This window comes from Oncorhynchus clarkii, chromosome 25 (genome assembly GCF_045791955.1).
Source record: "Oncorhynchus clarkii lewisi isolate Uvic-CL-2024 chromosome 25, UVic_Ocla_1.0, whole genome shotgun sequence".
Taxonomy (NCBI): domain Eukaryota; kingdom Metazoa; phylum Chordata; class Actinopteri; order Salmoniformes; family Salmonidae; genus Oncorhynchus; species Oncorhynchus clarkii.
In genome coordinates this window covers 6,375,731-6,399,042 of record NC_092171.1, presented here as the reverse complement: position 1 = coordinate 6,399,042, position 23,312 = coordinate 6,375,731, and the positions used below count along the sequence as shown (strand labels likewise).

Here is a 23,312-nt window from a genome sequence, read left to right as displayed (position 1 = left end):
TGCTTGTAATTGTACTTCAGTATTCCATAGTAGCATCTGACAAAAATATCAAAAGACACTGAAGCAGCAAACTTTGTGAAAATGTATGTTTGTGTCATTCTCAAAACTTTTGGCCACGACTGTATTATAACAATATTTCCAATTGCCTATTTAAAAGCCTACCTGCATAATATAGTTCCTCCATGCCGTTAAGGGGCGCATTTCCGTCATAAATAAACGCTATCGAAAAACCCGGCCTCTCAGCCATGTTGAGATGTCGCTCAGCGCTGAGAGAGCTGCAGCCCGCCATTGTGTAGATTCTAAGCTCTGTAGAGAGACAGGGGTACTTGGCTAACTCTCAAATAGACAATTCATATACCCTCCCTCTTAAATTAAAAACGAATTAAAATACAAAAGGTTCCAGGGAGAAAGACATGTCAGCCAGCAGCCTTCTTGAACAGGTAAAGAGAGTCACTTTCTGAATATTTACGAGACCAAATTTCCATCGAGACGTAGCTAGTTAGGATAACGTTAGCTTGTTCCAGAGGCAGTGACTCTCTGTAGTGCAAGTAGGCCTGACCACCTGCTAAAGGACTGACTGGTGAATATACATTTCTTCATTTATTTTTCCCTTCCTCTCTTCTCATAAATCAAACCTTCATGAATCACCTGGACCCAATCCAGAGACCGAAAGGCCAAGGAAACAAAGGTAAGTCATCGTAACATGACTAGTTTGCTGGCTCTGTATGCGGATCTTTTTCGTGCGGTGTGTACGGAAACCCTCTTCTGCGTGGGCAAATGTGATGATGGCTCGCTAGCTAGCCAGATAGCAGGCCAGTATCACCAAAGTACCAATTTCGCTTCTATTGTTGATTGGACATGTGAACAAATTTCCGATACGTTGGTAGTACCTACTTAGCTAATCCTTTAGTTTAATTACATTTACTGTCAGTTGTGCGAATACACAATTTTGTATTTTGAGGAAATCCGTCAGCGCCAGCTTTAACGTTCGCTAGTTAGCCTGGCTAGCTTGGTAGTTAGATTGTGCTACCTGACTGGGATTACGCTACATTTGCAAACTAGCTCGCTCTACATTTCTCAAGTCCGATAGCTAGTTAGTGACTAACTTGAGTTTTGGTTAAATGCTAGCGACTACCTTAATTGGAACCTTTTTACGCAAACTAAACCGGTTGTTCCATGTACTTCCTTAACGCTAGCTGGCTAACCACGCGATTTAAATGATTCTTTGCGAACATAAGCATGAATTGCCTGCCAATGACACGTCTTCGAGCATGCTGTTCTCACTGTGCCAGTAGCTTGGCTATTTCCACCATAACCATTTAAGCGTAAACGTTTTAGTTCAATATTGTGAGGCAATTTTGTTTACTAGCCAGGCCTGTTTTCCAGTTTGGCTATTCTTTTTTCAGATTCTGCTCATGTCAGGACGAACTGACACGCGTCGGACACAAATTAAAGTTATGTCATGACCCCCGAGCACTGGTGTTAAATACCAATCGATTCAGTTTGTTCGTCCAAAATTGCAGCTAGAAACAATATAAATATAGTACAGCAGCACCTCAACGCCTATTTCCATTCCCATTGGTGACTGTCAAGATACTTATGCGACTGATTCACTGTAATAAACAGGCCGTTTCGCATGTAGCAATAGTTCTGCAGTTACGGTATTTTTTTGTTAGATTTTATATCTAACATATACCGCAGCACATGATACAACCCGATGCCTATGGCCTACAGTTGCTTGTTTTAAAGGTGGGACAGTAGTTATAGGTCTAGCCAGCATGAAAGACAACTGTTGTCCAACTCAACCAATCCAATGCTACCCATTTTAGTGCATTAAAACAGCTTGGTGCAATTTGTGACAGTGAACTCAAGTTGTGCCATACTACAGATGTATTATTAAATGTAAGGACTTCCTGATTCTTATTGTCGTCCTACTCACCACCAGCCACAAATGTAGGCCTATGACTAGTTGTAACTATTTCCACCTCGTGCAAACAGATATATCCAGATGTTTTACATTGCTGCCTACTCTTTTCCAGTGCAAAACGGAGCTGTGACCCAAAAGGATACTTTGAATGATGAGTTTGAGCCTTACCTGAACACTCAGGCCAGACAGGTGAGTACCACTTCTATCAGCTTTACTAGGCCACACTCTGCTCCTAACGTTTGCCTGCTTAGGCTGCCTTATTCATAGCATTTGTTCAAGTAACATTTTAAACCCGCCTCCGTTTTAATAGAAATTTTCAGGATGATCAACAAGCTGTCTGACTCATAGATTACGATGGTAAACATGCAAAACAGGGATATTTTGCTGTATAGCTTTACAGTAAATTACTTTTATACTGTTGCAATTCATCATGTGTCCAATCCAGGGCATTTAGTGCACTCTTCTCTCCCGGTTTACTACGTAGTCCATTTGCTTTCCTAGAATTCCAATTCATAATTAAACTGCCGTTCATCTTGTCGTAACTGCCTCGGTTGGCATCCATCATTGGGTGCCCCTCAGTAGAGTGGGCACTTCCCAGAAAAGTGGGCCACAATGGAAATAATGGAGCCTGTATTCCTCCAGTCAAAGGAATGCTGCATCCTTTTGTTGTGTAGCAATGCCACTGTTTCTCTTCATAAAGCAGTTCACTGGTGTGAAAATGGCCAGTTGTCCTAGTCTAGGAGGTGACAGAGGCTGATAGAGATTCAGAAAAGGATGTAATGATTGAAATACAGTCAGCAGTCTAACTAGTGTTCTTCTCTTCCCAGAGCAATGCGTATACGGCCATGTCAGACTCCTACATGCCAAGTTACTACAGCCCTTCCATAGGATTCTCGTACTCCCTGAACGAGGCAGCATGGTCCACCGGCGGCGACCCCCCCATGCCTTACCTGGCCTCGTATGGACAGCTGAGCAACGGGGAGCACCACTTCCTGCCCGACGCCATGTTCAGCCAACCCGGCCCGCTGGGCAGCAATCCCTTCCTGGGCCAGCACGGCTTTAACTTCTTCCCCAGTGGCATCGATTTCTCGGCCTGGGGCAACAACAGCTCTCAGGGACAGTCCACGCAGAGCTCTGGCTACAGCAGCAGCTACGCCTACGCGCCCAGCTCGCTAGGGGGCGCCATGATCGACGGACAGTCCCCCTTCACCCAGAACGAGCCCCTCAACAAAGCCCCCGGCATGAACAGCTTGGACAGCTTGGCGGGGCTTAAGATTGGAGGGGGTGCTGGGGACATGGGGGTGCCCAAGGTCGTGGGCTCCGGCCTCCCCGGGGGACCCCTGGGCCACAGCCAGGTGTCTGGTGGAGCTCCCAGCATGCCACTGCCCCCCATTGCCCCTGCCAAACCCGCATCCTGGGCAGACATTGCTGGCAAGCCTGCCAAGCCTCAGCCCAAGCTGAAAACCAAAGGGGGCATAGCGGGTACCAACCTTCCCCCTCCGCCCATCAAACACAACATGGACATCGGCACTTGGGACAACAAGGGGAACATGCCTAAAGCGTCCACCCCACAGCATGCGCCTATCCCCAGCAATGGGCAGCCGCCCAACCAGGCCTCCCCTCAGCCCGGCACCATGGCCGGAGGGACCCCACAACTACAGCTCAGCAACGGGCAGTTGGTGGCCCCTTTGGCCCAGCTTGGGCAGCACCAGTTCCCCCCGAACGGGCAGCAGGGCATGGGGGGGCAGCTGCAGCTCTCCCAGGGCCCCCCACCCACCACTCAGCCCACCCGCTGGGTCCCACCACGGAACCGCGCTAATGGCTTTGGGGATGGCGGGGTGGGACAGTCTCCCCCGAACTCTGTTGTGGGCGGGGTGCAGGTACCTTCGGAGCCCCACCCGGTGCTGGAGAAACTGCGCCTGGTCAACAACTACAACCCCAAGGACTTTGACTGGAACCCCAAGCAGGGACGTGTGTTCATCATCAAGAGCTACTCTGAAGACGACATCCACCGCTCCATCAAGTACAACATCTGGTGTAGCACAGAGCACGGCAATAAGCGGCTGGACGCCGCCTATCGCTCGCTGGGTGCTAAGGGCCCCCTGTACCTGCTCTTCAGCGTCAATGGCAGTGGCCACTTCTGCGGCGTGGCGGAGATGCGCTCGCCCGTGGACTACAACACCTGCGCCGGTGTGTGGTCGCAGGACAAGTGGAAGGGGCGCTTTGATGTGCGCTGGATCTTTGTTAAGGACGTTCCCAACAGCCAGCTACGGCACATTCGCCTGGAGAACAATGAGAACAAGCCAGTGACCAACTCGCGGGACACGCAGGAGGTGCCCCTGGACAAGGCACGGCAGGTGCTGAAGATCATCGCTGGCTACAAGCACACCACCTCCATCTTCGATGACTTCTCCCACTACGAGAAGCGCCAGGAGGAGGAGGAGTGTGTGAAAAAGGTAACGGCCTACCCTCCACCCACCTGGGGAAATTAATAGGCCTGGGGGGTGGGGGCATGGGAAGCTGTGTGTGTGTGAAGGTTCTGAGAGCATCTGGAGAGCTAAAATTCTGTTGGGTGTTATGTTGATGTAGATCATCAATCATTATGTATGTGTTAATCTTACAATGTGCCATTCCAACAGAAAATGTAGATAGAGTCGGTATTGAATGTATATTTCCAATTCGGTATATTTAATCAATGAGCAATGTCACATTTTTGTTGTGTTGGAAATGTTATTAGGAATTTATTACTTTTGCATAGGCATTTACAGTTGAAAATTATGCCCTCTTTGAGATAGGGTTTCTGAAGTTATTTAGGAAATGCTTCAGATGCTTGGCTCACCAAACCAGTGCTCTAGCCCAGTAAGGCCACTATGCCCATATATACAATTTAAAAAGGGGGAGCAGAAAGGTTTTTGCAAGAATCAATTAAACCAAAATTATTGAACCTAAATGCCAGCAGTCTACCTTGTGCCCACCAAAATGCATTTTGTTGACCTTCTCTAGACTCCCAAAATAATTAGAATATTATTATGCTCCGTCTTTTACAAAGGCTTCTATTCACATATGAAATGCATGTTTACATTGGCCCTTCAGTCTAAATGGCCATGGGCTCCCGAGTGCGGCAGTGGTCTATGGAACTGCATCTCAGTGCAAGAGGCGCCACTACAGTACCTGGTTCAATTCCAGGCTGTATCGTATCCGGCCATGATTGGTAGTCCCATACGCCGTGGCACAATTGGTCCGGGGTTGGCCGTATATTGTAAATAAGATTTAGTTCTTAACTGACTTGCCTAGTTAAATAAAGGTTCAATAAAAAAAATACAAATAATGTTAATCCTTTGATGTTGGTAACAAATGCTTGCTCAATCTACTAATGTTGATGACTTCCACTCACAGCAGTGCAACAACTTGTTTTGAAGATGATCTATTGAAAGCCATGTTATCAAAAGCTGTGTAAGTAGGATGATTGCATATTTAAATCTTATCCTACAAGGTCTGGGTTACTACAGTTTTTTTTTAACCTAGTAATTTATTGCCCCAACCTGGTGTCCCATATCTAAGTCAGTCCCTGGTTAGAAGGGAGGAATGGGGGGGGGGGGTATCAGTGGAATTGGCTTTGAGGTACAGATTTTAGTTTGACGGCCCTATAGGCTTGTACAGTTTCTGATTCATTGCCAAGCTGTGTATATCATAATATATTGTCATAAAGGGGTACACTCTCTGTAGTTCTGTATTACTGACCCTGTTTTTATAGTGACTACAGTGCTTGTTTGTCAGGTCTGAGATGCGGATGCGGCTTTCTTTACATCAAAACATAGGCCTAGTTATATTAGACAGTCCTGTCTGCTGTGGCAACAATATGTTGCTAATTTACATTCTACCTTGTATGTTTCCTTCAAGCTTATTTTGCTGAAACACAAATCATGCTTCCTTACATGGTGCTCTCTAATAACATTTTATTTTTGAACTTGAGTTGTTGAGGTGTCCTTTCCCATCAGTAACTTCACATTGCATGACTGAGGCTATGTGTGCAAAACAGTGTGTTATTTACTCCGGCAAGGTTACTGCTCTGCACCTGGGGGTATTTCTCAGGGAAACTCCCCTGTAAATATTTGGAAAATACTATATTTACTAGTTGTCAAAGATCAATCTGTAACTGGTATTTTATCAATTAATTAACAATAGCATAGAAAAACATGAGATACGTGTTAATCATAGTTTTGTGGTTTACATATTGATCCAGATTGGTGATAACCATGGATTACTGACTGGTATTGATGGAATATCAACATGCACTTAGGTTCAGGCTTCAGAGTAGAGCTGAGAGTCATGTGCGCTAGGAAGGTGATATGCTGACAACTCATGATGAATGATCCTTGCTGAATAACGTAACAATGAAACAAAAGATTGTTTTAGAGAGCGATCACGGTTGACTCATTTTTCATCTATCCACTTTGATACCACCAAGTAAAAAAATGTGTAAGTTCCTTAAGGTGATGCATGTATGCCTGAGGTCGATTGAGGCCTCACATCCTTTCTGTTTTGTTCCAAACTAAAGCCTGATGTTTTGTGTTACCAGGTGGAAGTCCAGGGAAGCGAGCCGTACCCCAGCAACCCAAACCCCAGCAGGAGTCATTACAGACTTCAGGTAACATGCCCTAGCGCTCCCACCTTCCCCTCGTTCTCTTGGACCAACCTTTTTGTATGGATTTATACTTCATTAGGCCAGGTAGCCTAGTGGTTAAGAGCATTGGGCCAGTAACCGAAAGGTTGCTGGCTTGAATCCCTGAGCTGACTAGGTGATGTCTGTGCCTTTGAGCAAGGCACTTAACTCTAATTGCTCCTGTAAGTTGCTCTGGATAAGAGTGACTTATTGCTGATATTTCCACAGAGGTCAAAATAACACTCTGAAATTGTCATAATTATCATAATGTCTTTTCAGTTTAAGCTTTTTCAAAAGAGCGTCTCCAATTTCAGCTTGTTCAGTTGGGATGGTGATTTTGGCCCACAACATTACTTCAATCGGATTATTCTGACCAATGACCAGTCATTTATTTGCGTACAGTGCCTTCGGAAAGTATTCAGACCCCTTGACTTCTCCCACATTTTATTTTATAGCCTTATTTTAAAATGGATTTAAAAAAAATAATTTAGCAATCTACACAATACCCCATAATGTCCAGGCAAAAACTGGTTTTTAGCCAATTTATTACAAATAAAAACAACTTCAATACCTTGTTGACAGTGCCAGTCAGAGCAAAAACCAAGCCATGAGGTCGAAGGAATTGTCCGTAGAGCTCCGAGACAGGATTGTGTCGAAGGGTACCAAAGAATTTCTGCAGCATTGAAGGTCCCCAAGAACACAGTGGCCTCCATCATTCTTAAATGGAAGAAGATTGGATCCACAAAGACACTTACTAGAGCTGAGTAATCGGGGGTGAACTGCTTTGGTCAGGGAGGTGACCAAGAACCCGATGGTCACTCTGACAGAGCTCCTCTGAGGAGATTTGAGAAACTTCCAGAAGGACCACCATCTCTGCAGCACTCCACCAATCAAGCCTTTATATGGTAGAGTGGCCAGACGGAAGCCACTCCTCAGTAAAATGCACATGACAGCCCGCTTGGAGTTTTCCAAAAGGCAACTAAAGGACTCTCAGACCATGAGAAACAAGATTCTCTGGTCTGATGAAGCCAAGATTGAACTCCTTGGCCTGAATGCCAAGTGTCACGTCTGGAGGAAACCTGGCACCACCCCTATGGTGAATCGTGGTGGTGGCAGTATTATGCTGTGGGGATGTTTTTCAGCTGCAAGGACTGAGAGACTAGTCAAGATTGAGGAAAAGATGAACGGAGCAATGTACAGAGATCTGTGAAAACCTGCTCCAAAGCGTGCAGGACCTCAGACTGGGGGGCAAAGGTTCACCTTCCAAAAAGACGACGCAGGAGTGGCTTCGGGACAAGTCTTTGAGTGGCCCAGCTAGAGTCCGCACTTGAACATCTGTGGAGAAACCTGCAAATGGCTGTCCAGCAACGCTCCCCATCCAACCTGATAGAGCTTGAGAGGATCTGCAGAGGAAAATGGGAGGAACTCTACAAATACAGGTGTGGCATATTTGTAGCGTCATACCCAATAATACCCAATGCTGCCAAAGGTTTTTCAAGTACTGAGTAAAGGGTCTGAATACTTATGTAAATGTGATATTTCTGTTTATTTTTTTTATAAATGATCAAATATTTCTAAACCTGTTATTGTGTGTTGATTTGAGGTGGGGGGAGACTATAATACATTATAAAAATGTGTCTAACGTAACATTTTTAAGTTGAGCGGTCTGAACACGTACTGTGCCTTCGGAAAGTATCGTGACTTGAAATGGATACATTTTCTGAGCACAAAATATATATATTTTGATATGACTAAGAACACTGGGAAATCAGCTCCAATTGAAATTTTGGAAAAAGTATGCCCACGCATAAAACACGTGATCGTATACTAATTTAAGCGAGGTTTGTCATTTGTATATTTTAGTCACATATTATATCGGTTTGGGCTTCTTGCTGTCCATTTGCAGCCTACAAATAATGGAATTGTTTCGGCACCCTACCATCCGCGCAAGAAAGATGGCCCGCGGCTCTGCTCTGGAGTCTAGACAATCCTTTCTGCCAATCAGGGCTGTGTACATGAACATACTGAATATAAATTTAACCTGCAATAATTTCAATGATTTTACGGAGTTACAGTTCATAAAGCAAATCAGTCGGTTGAAATAAATTCATTAGTCCCTAATCTATGGATTTCGCATGACTGGGAATACAGTCATCTGTATTCCCAGATACCTTGGTGTCTGCTGTGACCACCATTTGTCTCATGCAGTGCGACATCTCCTTCGCATAGAGTTACAGTTTGGAATGTTGTCCCCCATGAATTTGCAGGATATTGGCGGGAACTGGATTATGCTGTCGTACACCGATCCAGAGTATCCCAGACATGCTCAATGGGTGACATGTCTGAGTATGCAGGCCATGGATGAACTTTGACATTTTCAGCCCTGTTTTAGATCATTAAATTCTCTGTTAACCTGTCTAGGACTGGGGTTCCGCTAGCGATACATGTATGTTTTGTTCGGGAAAGTTCATATTTGTATCCCAAAATCTTATTTTACATTGGTGTGTTATGTTCAGTAGTTCCAAAGCATGCAGTGATATTGCAGAGAGCCACATGAATTCACAGAAATACTCATTTATAAATGTTGATAAATTCAAGTGTTATGCATGGAACTTTTAGATGCACTTCTCCTTAATGCAACCGCTGTCAGATTTTTTTTTTTTTTTTACTTTACAGAAAAAGCATAATCTGAGAACAACGCTCAGAACCCAAACCAGCCAGAGAAATATCTGCCATGTTTGGTAGTCAACATCAGTCATAAATAGCATTATAAATATTCACTTACCTTTGATCTTCATCAGAATGCACTCCCAGGGATCGCAGTTCCACAATAAATGCTTGTTTTGTTCGATAATGTCCATAATTTATGTCCAAATAGCTTCTTTTGTTTGGGCGTTTGGTAAACAAATCCAAAAGCTTGTTCTGGTCCAGTCGGACAAAGTTCAAAAAGTTATATTACAGGTCGTAGAAACTTGTCAAGCCTAAGTATAGAATCAATCTTTAGGATGTTTTTATCATAAATGTTCAATAATGTTCCAACCGGAGAATTCCATTGTCTGTAGAAAAGCAATGGAACGAGAGGTACCTCATGTGAAATGCGTAACTGAGAACAAGGCTGCTGTTAGACCCCTTAGTCAAACAGCTCTCATCTGGCCCCCGTTCACAGGAGCAGCCTGAAACAACGTTCTAAAGACGGTTGACATCTAGTGGAAGCCTTAAGAAGTGCAAAATAACCCATATCCCACTGAATTCGATAGGGGCTGAACTACAAACCAGATTTTCCACTTCCTGTTTGGATATTTTCTCAGGTTTTTGCCTGCCATATGAGTTCTGTTATACTCAGACATCATTCAAACAGTTTTAGAAACTTCAGTGTTTTATATCCAATACTAATAATAATATGCATATATTAGCATCTGGGACTGAGTAGGAGGCAGTTCACTCTGGGCACGCTATTCATCCAAAAGTGAAAATGCTGCCCCCTATCCCAAAGAAGTTAATGGCTCTGGTAGTCATTCCTACAGTCAGCATGCCAATTGCACACTCTAATTGAGACATCTGTAGCATTATGACACAACTGCACATTTTGGAGTAGCCTTTTATTGTCCCCAGCACAAGGTGCACCAGTGTAATGATCATATGGTTTAAGAATCAGGCCCTTTTTTTTTTTTTTTCAATTTTCACCTAAAATGACATATCTAACTGCCTGAACAAGGATATGCATATTCTTGATTCCATTTGAAAGGAAACACTGAACTTTGTGGAAATGTGAAATTAATGTAGCAAACTTTTGTTTTGGTTCCGTCTTTTGAAATGCAAGAGGGGCCATAATGTGCTATTCCAGGTTAGGTGCTATTTAGATTTTGGCCACTAGATGGCAGCAGTGTATGTGCAACAAATGTTGTATCAAGACTGCCCAAATGCGCCTAATTGGTTTATTAATACATTTAAGTTCATAACTGTGCACTCTCCTTATACAATATATCTCCTCATGCACGTGTCTATGTCCTGGGAAATGTTCTTGTTACTTACAACCTCGGGCTAATGTGATTAGCATATGTTAGCTCAACCATGCCGCGGGTGGGAGGGGGGGGACTCCAAACCTGTTGAGGATAATCAGCTTCCTGATATGCCACACCTGTCAATTGGATTGATTATCTTGGCAAAGAATTGCTCACTAACAGCGACGTAAACAAATTTGTGCAGAACATTTCAGCAATAAGGGTTTGATGCATATCGAAAGTTTTCAGCTCATGAAACATGGGACCAACACTTTACATGTTGTGTTTTAATATTTTTGTTCGGTGTACATAATTTCTTTGCTAACGTATAAAAACGAGCTGCCAAACCCGCTTTGGTTAACTCTGAGGTCCCTCTGTTTGTGTCCAATTTAGAGAAATCCTCCTTTAATTTTAGTGCCGTCCACTGTCGGAATAACCTACAAAATTCCTTGCATCTTGATTCCCTGGTGTTGCTAGGGCAGTTTTTAGGACTCTGGTGTTAACTCAAATCCTCAATGAATTAATTCTTGATTGTAGTGGATTTGTTGATGTTGTGGTTTGTTTAATTTGTATTTTATTTGTAGTGTTTTTCACCCTGTTTGTGGAAATGTTTACTTGGTCTCATTCCCAATGGTGCCCCATGGTCTCAATTGGGCTCCCCTGAATAAAAATAAGTTTTATATATTTAAAGAAACATTTCACTATACACTGCAGAGATTTTGGTGCATGCCAGAATTAGTAACTTTACGGACATGTCAGTGACATTTTGCTCTGGGGAACAAGTGGAGAGTAAACCCAGCCTAACAGTCCTGCTACTTTAGATGTAACTTTTTGTAGTGTGAGACTCATTTCAATGATAATTCCGTGTTTTGTTTTCAAGAATTCTATGTGTGGTTAACGCCTGCTCATGCTGGCAAAAACTACACTTCCAGTCTAGCATCTAAAAACCTGTTTTCCTGCTGCCCTGTTAGACAGCCACCTTTTGTTTTGAAATCGGAGGATTTTTCATCAAGTTAAATTCCCTTTCTCTCAAGTGATCAAAATGCAGATGTACTTTGACATTTTGTGCTCAATGTACTCTTTACTGAATGAGGACAAATGGTCCTTGTCTTGCCGTGGATGATTATTGCAAATGTCTGAAAAGGTGATCAGAACTGAATGTTGTAGGCAATACACATCCTATTTGTGTAGAACTACTTGGTGGGACCTGGTGGTAGGGAAATGCTTAGCACCAACAGACATGTGACTTGCTTTTAAACTTAAAGATTGACAAACTCCCCTCTCTTAAATCCATTGGAGTATAATAATTATGCCCACAGGTTACATTAAAATTGGATCTACAACATTCTGAAAAGCCCTAAATCTCTGAAGTGTATGTTTTGATGTGAGTCCCCAAACTGAACTCTTCTTGTTTTCTCTTTGTGTCCCACAGGAGCGCCAAGGACGTGTTAAGTAACAGTTACTGCTTTGGGCAAAAGACTGCAATAGCTCCCACTTTCCACCCCATCTCACATTCAGATCTTTCAAGAAATGCAAAATGGAGGGGGAAATTAACCAAGGACAAAAAAAATCGACTAAATGAAGACTTTCTTGATTTCTTTTTACTTTAAAAGACTTACTTCGAACTTGTAGTAAAAGAAATGATTATTCATAGGACTACAACATAATGCATAGCATCCTTAGGTCAATCTCTTTTGCCCCACCCAACCCATTCCACTACATATGCTTTTTTTTCTGGTATGCTTTTTAAAAATAAAACTTTTTTTTTTCTTTTTTTTTTTAACAATGATCGTTTGTTCTTACAGTCCAAGAGCAAGTCTAATTCTTCTTACGCAAAATTCTAGTGGAAATGTTTAGTGTCGGATACTATTAGTGCCCAAAAGTCAAGGCGGGCCATTTGTTTCATTTCTTTGTAAACCCCTCCATCCTGTGGAAGATTAATGGATCCAATCAGGACGCAGACGGGGTCTCTTCAGTGGATATTTGTCGTTGTGGGTACTGTCATCTCACCCTGCAAGGAGTTTGTTTCCAATGCTTCTGTCATAAAGGAGAACTCAAATGGATGTTTGAGATTACCCTGTTTTATGGGGGGGGGTAAGGTTTGGGGGAATTGAAAGTAAATACATTATTACGTTTAGAACCTTGGTCATTGTATAATTATTTTATAGTGTACAATTGTACAATACGGGCCCTGTTTCCAGTCCTCTTTCTGGACCTGTTCAGTAATGTTGCTTTTCTCTTGCCATTTTTGTTTCTTCCTCCCCTTTCGTTTTCTTAAAGACCGCGCTGACACTGGCCTCGCCCCGACTCTTTCTATTAATCACTTCAAAGTAATAAATGTGGTATACTCAGCAAGAACATGTGCGTTCCCCTCGTTTGACTGTAAGCACTTCTTGTCATGCTGTGTGCTTCCTTTTTCTGTATTTAAGGGAAAATTAATGTTTTATTACTTGGTAATTAAGCCCTATACCCCCGCACTTAATTCTACCCCAAACACCCCTCTTGCACCACTAACCACCTTTATCCCATCCACAATGTCCCCCCTTCTCTTTCCCCTCCCCTGCTGGCTGCTTAACCATAACACCACCACTTGCAGAATGTCAATGTTGGTGGAAAAAAAACAAGGTCCTCTTTCAAAAACGACTGGCTTTTATCTGTGGCATAATAAAGATGCTCCACAAAAGTCCAGCTTGCTATTTTCTCTTCTTGAAGCTAAGCTATGGGGGTTTCGGTAAGGACAGCATTCATGCATTAGGCCAGTAGAATCTTGAGTGGTATCTGTAGGTGTTTTCTATGTGCTGCTGTTGTCATACTTGTGATCTTGTCATTGTGCTCAACTATGCATCTGTAACTACTACAACTCAGGTCACTGTCAAGTATGTAACTGGAGGCATTGGTGTGAATTTCAGCCTACATTTTGGGTATTTCAGTCAAGGGCGATTTGGATTTTGTAATTGGCCTATTTTATGATGCCGTCTTGTTGTTGAATATGTTAGCAAAACAACCGGTGTATGGCATTAGCACAGACATGAGAGACATGCTTTCCGTATCTTGAATTCCCTTAAGCGCAGGGTCACTCGGTAGGACTTTGTTTAGGATCATCAGTATGCTACATTTAACTCATCACTCACATTATTGCCCTTGAAATTAGATCTCATTTAGCCATAATTATAGTACTTCAAACACTGACAATGAATCAGTCTTACCTTGACGTTATCACTGATCTGTCAGATTTAACCTGTAAAACATTGGCCTGCTTGAGGTCTTGCTTATCAAAACATGTTAGATCAATGATTACCATACTCAAATGATGCAAAAAGTATTCTGGCAGTGTTAAAGACCCATATGTCAGTTCAAAAAGGTTAAAGACCAAGTGCTCTCCGACCTATGTGTTAGATCGTGGGTGTCAAACTCATTCCACGGCTGGCCGAGTGTCTGGGTTTTTTGTTTTTTTCCCTTCAGTTAAGACCTAGACAACCAAGTGGGGGGGAGTTCCTTACTAATTAGGGACCTTTAATTCATCCACCAAGGACAAGGGTGGAGTGAAAACCCACAAATACCCAGCCCTCTGTGGAATGAATTTGACACATGTTAGATCATTTTTCAGTTGTGGAAAAAACAACTGCAAAGTACCTCCAGTGAAGTAATCTTCTTTCCATAGGTTTTGCATACCAATAATTATTTTTGATATATATTTTGTCTATTGTCACTAAATGTATTCTCAATGTGAGTCCCATCATGTAGGTGTCCTTAACACATACTGGTGATGAATCTGAAAATCAAGTCTTCTCTTTGTCAGAGGAGCGATACCTCACCGACCCATCCATTCAGCTCACGGGTCGGATTATGCTTCTAGCCTTTAACACTTCCTGATGTAGCCTATTTAGCATCCCAATTCAGATCTTTTGCCCAATTATTGGTCAAATAACTTGTCATAAGATCTGAATTGGAAGGGGTCCGTAACCACGACCTTTGTGTGCATTGTTTATGTTAAAAGAAAATTGGGTACAAGAGCATATTCACTAGCCTCGCAAGTCGCCTGATCTCATGAGTTTACGTGGATGGTTCGCTACCGCGGAATCATAGCGCAGTAGTGCCGTGTTTACGTAATGTTTGAAACTAACATTTCCGACTTGCTAACCTGGGTGGAAGAGTCAAATCCAGAGTTTCCCACTTGGGAGGTACCAGAATCAACCAATAGGAAGCTCTACTCAAATAACTGTTTAATTTTAACTCCGCGGTCCCGAGTTATCCAACATGTGAACGCGGCAGGATAATATGTTAGGAAAGTGGTATTTCTTGATTTTTTTGTGTAGGCTAAGAATGGGAGCACGTTCAAGCAAATCAGTTTTGTCAGGTCGGTGACTTGTTGGTCACCGCCTTTAAAAGTGTGTTGCATTATGGGGATAACATTTGTCTGATGTGCCTACATGTCGACTGCATGAATTTAAAAAAAACATTTTTTTAAAAGTGATTGAACGAGCTACTGTGGTGACCAGAATGACACAACGATGAACCACCAAACCACACTCCATTTCTGTTCGAAAATTGAGAAAGAGGACCGTTTTTACTCATACATCTACACATACAATTTCAGTTTGTGAAGGTTTGATTAAGGGGGTTAGAGAGATGTTTATTTCAACATTATAAAGAAAACTTGTATAAACAATGGCAACACTGCCATGATGGTCTGATCCTTGCTGTTGGATAATGACGACTTTTGGCTGTCGCAGATGCACCTCCCCCGACTTTACTCCTCGACTTTCGTCTATAGTCGGTTGCTTTAGCCTTACCACTCAAACGCGCCCTGGGCTTCAAATCATAGGCAAAATTGTCACGGGATGTGGGGACATGTCCCCCCCAATATTTAGAACAGGTCGATTCGTCCGCCCCAAAAATACTTAAAATCCCCTGGAGGTCTGGGGCCCCCAGATAGCATACGAACATGTCATAAGCATTGGCAAAATGTGTAGAATTGCAGGAAATTAGATTTAACGGTTGACTTTTGGGCACAAAAAACAGTCCTCTTTCTCAATTGTCGAACAGAAATGCGTTGTGGTTTGGTGGTTCATTGATGTGTCACTCTGGTCATGCGCGCCAACACCAAAGTAGCTAGTTCATTAGCTTAGCTAGTCACCTGTAACTAATCAGTAACTCAGGGTTTCCCAAACTCTGACCTTGGGACCCCAAGGGTTGCACATTTTGTTTTTTGCCCTAGCACTACACCACTGATTCAAATAAATACTAATCATCAAGCTTTGATAATTTGAATCAGCTGTGTAGTGTTAGGCCAAAAACCCAAACGTGCACCCTTAGTGTCCCGAGGACCGAGTTTGGGATTCGCTGCAGTAACTCCTCCAGTATGTGTTGTTATTTCACATTAGTTTTTGGATGGAAGCTGTAGAGATGTGTAATAAATTGCACTTCCGTAGCCAAATATCCTTTTCATTTAAAAAAAGGAAGGCATTAAATGACCTGGTATGATGGTGCATTGATCAGTTACACAGTTTAAAGCTGTTTTAGCTTTTTGCTCAAATATCGACCTTTAAAGTAACTCTCCAGTGTTTCCAGATTTCTATGAAATATGACCTATAGTTCATTATAATATGAGTTAAATAGTTTTCCACGTATCCTTTCACTTATACTGTGTTTTCAAAATACCCCTCCATATACCCTTCAAAATATGCCTCGAGAGGGATAATAAGTCATGTCAAAATGTTAAAAAAATATAATCTACTGTTCCCTCCCTTTCTACAACTACACACAATACCCCATAATGACAAAGTGAAAACATGTTTTTAGAAAATGAAATACAGAAAAATACATAACCTCCATCTAAAGTTGCCACCTTTTCATTAGAACTACACTCATGAACTACTGCTCCCACCAAGTACCCGATGCCCATTTTGCCACAATATACATGTCTCACTTTCAAAACATTGCTGGTCCATAAAAAAATAAAAAAATAAATTTGATAAAAGGCATCGGGTATGAGCAAATAAATAAACAAATATAATTTAAACAGTGCCTTCAGAAAGTATTCACACCTCTTGACTTTTCCCACATTTGTTGTGTTACATCCTGAATTTAAAATGGATTAGATTGAGATGCTTTGTCACTGGCCAACACACAACACCCCATAATGTCATAGTGGAATTGTGTTTTTTTAAATTTTCCCAAATTAATAAAAAATTGAAAGCTGAAATGTTTTGAGACAAGTTTTCAACCCCTTTGTTATGGCAAGCCTAAATACGTTCAGTAGTAAAAATGTGCTTAACAAGTCTCAACAAGACTCATTGTGTGCAATAATAGTGTTTAACACGATTTTTGAATAACTACCTCATCTCTATACCCCACACATACAATTATCTGTAAGGTCCCTATGCCGAGCAGGGAATTTAAACACAGATTGAACCACAACGATTAGGCAGGTTTTCCAATGCTTCGCAAAGAAGGGCACCTATTGGTAGAGGGGTAAAAAATACAAAAAGCAGACCTTGAATGTCCCTTTATTAATTACACTTTGGATTGTGTATCAATACACCCACTCACTACAAATACACAGGCGTCCTTCCTAACTCAGTTGCCGGAGAGGAAGGAAACCGCTCAGGGATTTCCCCATGAGGCCAATCGTGACTTTAAAATAGTTACAGAATTGAATGGCTGTGATAGCAGAAAACTGAGGATGGATCAACAACATTGTAGTTACTCCACAATACTAACCTAATTTAAGCCTGTAAAGACTGAAAGTATTCCAAAACATGCATCCTGTTTGCAACAAGGCACTAAAGAAATACTGCAAAAAATGTGGCAAAGCAATTAATCTTTTTTTCCTGATTACAAAGTGTTATGTTTGGGGCAAATCCAATACAACACATTACTGAGTACCACTCTCCGTATTTTCAAGCATAGTGGTGGCTTGAAATATATATAGTTCCTTCGCAAAATAACTTTTTCCACATTTGGTTATGTTACAGCCTTATTCTAAAATGGATCAAAAAATATATATACAATCCTCATCAATCTACACACAATAATGTCAATGCGAAAACATATACAGTTGAAGTCGGAAGTTTACATACACTTAGGTTGGAGTCATTAAACTTGTTTTTCAAACACCCCACAAATTTCTTGTTAACAAACTATAGTTTTGGCAAGTCGGTTAGGACATCTACTTTGTGCATGGCACAAGTAATTTTTCCAACAATTGTACACAGACATATTGTTTCACTTATAATTCACTGTGTCACAATTCAGAAGTTTACATACACTAAGTTGACTGTGCCTATAAACAGCTTGGAAAATTCCAGAAAATGACGTTATGGCTTTAGAAGCTTCTGATAATTGACATAATTTGAGTCATTTGGAGGTGTACCTGTGGATGTATTTCAAGGCCTACCTTCAAACTCAGTGTCTCTTTGCTTGACATCATGGGAAAATCAAAAGATATCAGCCAAGATCTGAGAAGAAAATTGTAGACCACAAGTCTGGTTCATTCTTGGGAGCAATTTCCAAATGCCTGAAGGTACCACGTTCATCTGTACAAACAATAGTGCGCAAGTATAAACACCATGGGACCATGCAGCCGTCATACCGCTCAGGAAGGAGACGAGTTCTGTCTCCTAGAGATGAACGTACTTTGGTGCGAAAAGTGCAAATCAATCCCAGAACAACAGCAAAGGACCTTGTGAAGATGCTGGAGGAAACAGGTAAAAAAGTATCTGTATCAACAGTAAAACGAGTCCTATATCCATAACCTGAAAGGCTGCTCAACAAGGAGGAAGCCACTGCTCCAAAACCGCCATAAAATGCCAGACTACGGTTTGCAACTGACATGGGGACAAATATTGTACTTTTTGGAGAAATGTCCCCTGTTTGACGAAACAAAAATAGAACTGTTCGGCCATAATGACCATCGTTATGTTTGGAGGAAAAAGGGGGAGCCTTGCAAGCCGAAGAACACCATCCCAACCGTGAAGCATGGGGGTGGCAGCATCATGTTGTGGGGGTGCGTTGCTGCAGGAGGTACTGGTGCACTTCACAAAATAGATGGCTTCATGAGGGAGGAAAAATATGTGGATATATTAAAGCAACATCTCAAGACATCAAGTTAAAGCTTGGTCGCAAATGGGTCTTCCAAATGGACAATGACCCCAAGCATACTTCCAAAGTTGTGGCAAAATGGCTTAAGCACAACAAAGTAAAGGCATTGGTTGCAACACTCACTACCAAGTTCCAAACTGCCTCTGGAAGCAATGTAAGCACAAGAACTGTTCGTCGGGAGCTTCATGAATTGAGTTTCCATGGCCGAGCAGCAGCCTAAGATCACCATGCGCAATGCCAAGCCTCAGCTGGAGTGGTGTAATGCTCTTCGCCATTGGACTCTGGAGCAGTGGAAATGCGTTCTCTGGAGTGATGAATCACGCTTCACCATCTGTCAGTCCAGCAAACAAATCTAGGTTTGGCGTATGCCAGGAGAACGCTACCTGCTCCAATGCATTGTGCCAACTGCAAAGTTTAGTGGAGGAGGAATAATGGTCTGGGGCTGTTTTTCATGGTCCGTCTAGGCCCCTTAGTTCCAGTGAAGGAAATCTTAAAGCTACAGCATACAATGACATTGTAGACGATTCTGTGCTTCCAACTTTGTGGCAACAGTTTGGGGAAGGCCCTTTCCTGTTTCAGCATGACAATGCCCCTGTGCACAAAGCGAGGTACATACAGAAATGCTTTGTAGAGATCGGCGTGGAAGAACTTGACTGGTCTGCACAAAGCCTTGACCTCAAACCCATCGAACACCTTTGGAATGAATTGGAACGCTGACTGTGAGCCAGGCCTAATCGCCCAACGTCAGTGCCCTATTGCTCTTGTGGCTGAATGGAACCAAATCCCAGCAGCAATGTTCCAACATCTAGTGGAAAGCCTTACCAGAAGAGTGGAGGCTGTTATAGCAGCAAAGGGGGCACCAACTCCATATTAATACCCATGATTTTGGAATGTTCGATGAGCAGGTGTCCACATACTTTTGGTGCTGTAGTGAATCTTATATGACCGCAGTTTTATGAATTATATTATATAAGCTTGAAGCCCATTGAAAAACGGTACGGAACTTGCAACAGGAAGTAGGAAGTACTTTCATGACGTATTACCAAAGACAGCACAGTATGAACATAGGCAGTAACTGCTTCTCTAATAGAAATTGATCCGTGCTACCCGGGACCCTTGGGATGTCTCTACCTCATTGAAGTTGACATTTAAAATGGTTGTGGTAAGAGTTGGGGTTGGGTAAGGTTTATAGTTATGGTTAAGGTAAGGTTAGGGTTTAGGGTAGGGAAGTCCCAAGGATTCCGGATAGCACTGACCGATAGAAATCCCCGATCACACTTGTATGAGATGTCTTTATTTATATATTTTTCTTATTTAAAAAAAAATATTTATTTAATTATTTATTTAAAGGTGTATATATATATATACTTTTTCTTTTGCAAACTTGTAGGCTATGTCATGGCGAAGTTGGCTAGCTAAACTTATGCGCAGAAACGTCCTCGGATCTAACTATCGTCTCACACTGAACTACGCATGTGCAGGCCATCAAATCAAAGGCATTCCTCAGATATAAAGTCGTTTTTGGACGAAAATGAATATGTGTCAGTTTGTCACTTTGACAGTCACTGAATACAAACACACACGTTTGCGCAAGGCCCACGTTGAATACAAACATATTTCATTTTTGAAGATCGTAAGAAGTATTATATCAAGTGGTACCAGCAGATGTGTTGTAACACTTTTTGCTTCATGCTATATTTGAGACAAGCTACTGATATTGTTCCAGTGAACAACAGACTTGTTATGTATGTCATGTACTGTTAAAATTGTGTTGATAAATGTTATAACCTTGTCATTATATTATTCCACTGAGCGTATATACACAGTTACTACCTATCCTGATTTATAATGCTATTTACTTTCCTCATGAGAATGGAGACAGACTATACCATATAGACATACTGACAAGCTGAATGTGCTTTGTACACTAAGTTATACCAGCTCCAGTAAAGAGATCAGAGACTCGGGTGACTTCTACATCTTTACTAAACAACATAACACAATTAACACAGCAGACATGCTTTGACCACTCCTCAAAAATGGCTTCACTCCTGCTCCTCAAAAGAGGCAAAGACAGTCATTTTCTTGTTGTCAACTGCCTCCTCATCTACAAATACAGTACTCAACAAGCCATCACAACTATTATATATTGCCGTGCATCAAGCCTTCAGCATTACACAGAGTAGACTACATACCCAGTTCACAGCTCCCAAATTTTGTTTTTGGGTGACCTTGAAGGAGACGGGAAGGGTTCGTTCGGTTTAAACGCGATTGACTCCGCCCACATTGACCCCGGCGGCCCCGAACTGCACGCTGCAGTCAGGGGCTTCTCATTTGGCACAGGGGCCTGCCATCATTCACTTTGAACTGGACTGTGTGTTTACAGGCAGTTGCAACAGCGCAACTTTAGATCATTAGAACGCATTCGCCAAAAGCCACAAAATACACCTGAATGGAATTCTGCACTTACTGTATGTAAACAAAACGGCAGTCCTCTTACAGTTGGGGATTTTATAGTCTATTGGTCAAACAACCATGAAAATATAGGCTCTCTCTCCCTCAGGTATGCACATGAACAGCAACAAGATCAACAACTAATGCTAGCCAGAGCAAGATGAGCTAAAGTCTAACGAAGGAACATTAGATAAACCCTCTTAAACTTTTTCAGCTAGTTGTCTGTCAAAATTGCACTGACAAATGATGAGGAATTGTAGCCTCCTAGTCCTTCTACAGCATGCCTGCCAATTCATGCTTGTCCCAACCAGGCACCCAAGCTAACTGGCTAAAGTTGGCTAGCTTGCTATACAGCTACTTCTAAACACAAATGAGAGAACACCTAACTCTGACCATTTTACTTGCCGTAGCAGAGCTGGTTAGGCTGTTTACATCACAGGAGGCTGCTGAGGGGAGGACAGCTCATAATAATGGCCAGAATGGAGTAAATGAAATGGCATCATACACATGGAAATCATTCCACTAATTCCGCCCCAGCCATTACCACGAGCCGGTCCTCCCCAATTAAGGGGCCACCAACCTCCTGTGGTTTACATGTTGTCTAGAGCGTTCTTGACTAGCTGTTACTTTTTTTTGCCTACGTTTACTGACACCGGTCATATTCAGCAGGTGTTGCGCATTTATAATTCATCAGTTGTTAGGCACTCTGGCACACTCAGACGAGAGTGCTCTGAAATCAGAGTTGATAGCCAGAGTGAATTTGCGAATGCAAGAGATATGCTAACTGTATAACAGTCATTCAAGTTCTTGCTAGCTAACCAAATGACACCTGCATCTCTAGATGTGTATAGCCACCGAAAAGCGAGGGGGGAAAGTCAGTCACTCCTCCAATGGCATGACATGACATCCTCCTAGCAGCTAGCTAGCTAGCTGGCTATCTAGTTCATGTTAGGCTTCGTGTTTTTAGCTTACTACATAAATCGATACGTTAGCCAATTAGTCACGTTATGACTGACTTGTGATCATTGCCCGTGCTAGTTTGATTGTATTGACATTCCCAACCTTAGTTACATTTTTCTGTTTTTGTAGAGAATATTGAGTCGTTGAAACTGAAAAAGTGCATACCGACTGGAGGCAGCAAACAATGTAACAGGCCAGCTGTGATTTTATTCAGTATTGTTGAATTATATTAATCATGCATTGAACTGCATCCATCTATTCTGCCAACAATGCCTTAGTGTATGTCGTGGAACGTTGAGTCAAATATAACCTATTTTTAAAGCCTCTTATAAAGTTGGTTTTGTTGCATAAACTGGAAATGTTATATATTTGAATGATATTATAATTGTTTGTTTACTATCTGCAAAATAGGTGAAACGCTGTCAGTTCCACTTTAAACTTTTGGTCACCGGTTACTTTGTGTGCTAAATGTGAAAGGTTTTTTGCAATGGGAAGTAATGGGAAGTAATAGTTTTACATTTTGATTGGGAAATGCTTAATGGTTGTGTTTTTGTATTCTTATGATTGGGACCTACTGGCTGATCGTATCAGAGTTGATGGACTGCTTATCCTTTAACATCATGCTGTGTGTGACTGCTGTCTTTCCATCGGCCCTATGCAGTGGTGTAGTGGTGCCTGGAGAAGTGGGTATACTCTAATTTTGCCAAAAAGTTCCCAAACGGACTGACCAGCAAAGAAAAGACACACTGTGTGAAAAATCCCGTTTTTTAATGAGTTTTCCTACATTCTAAAAATAAAAGGTTCCTTGAGTATCCCTTAGGGGTTCTTCAAATTGAAACTGTGGGGGAGCCTCTATAAGTTCTTTGAAGAACCGTTTAAAAGGGTTCTTCTAAGAACCCCAGGTTTCCTGTTATGTTCATCAGAGGTGTAGGGAGGGTGAAGTCTGAATCCCAAAAATAGTAATTATACAGACGATTAACAAAATGGGTACACAACAGAATTCATACCTTGGTTTTTGTGGTTGAATGTGAATGAAAAAAGCATGTCATTCTTCTGTGAGCTGCTCCATGACAAAACCAGTTGACAGCTGCCTGCAGATGATATTCGGCTGAAACTAGGCTATGTGTGCGCATGCAAATGAATAGATATCACGCACTTTGCGATTGTGTAGGCTACTTTGTGCATGATATTCTCTATTGCACTA

The 23,312-nt window shown here is 42.0% G+C and overlaps 1 protein-coding gene across 1 annotated transcript; it reads left to right on the top strand.

Annotated features, from left to right (window-relative positions):
- Positions 1–241: 241 nt before the first annotated feature.
- Positions 242–12,654, top strand: LOC139383357 (YTH N6-methyladenosine RNA binding protein F2). Its single transcript, XM_071127863.1, has 6 exons — positions 242–440; positions 664–688; positions 2,040–2,116; positions 2,755–4,383; positions 6,507–6,575; positions 12,024–12,654. Exons 1-6 carry the CDS (start codon positions 414–416, stop codon positions 12,045–12,047), a joined length of 1,851 nt encoding a protein of 616 aa, XP_070983964.1. The 5' UTR covers positions 242–413; the 3' UTR covers positions 12,048–12,654.
- The last annotated feature ends 10,658 nt before the right edge of the window (positions 12,655–23,312 follow it).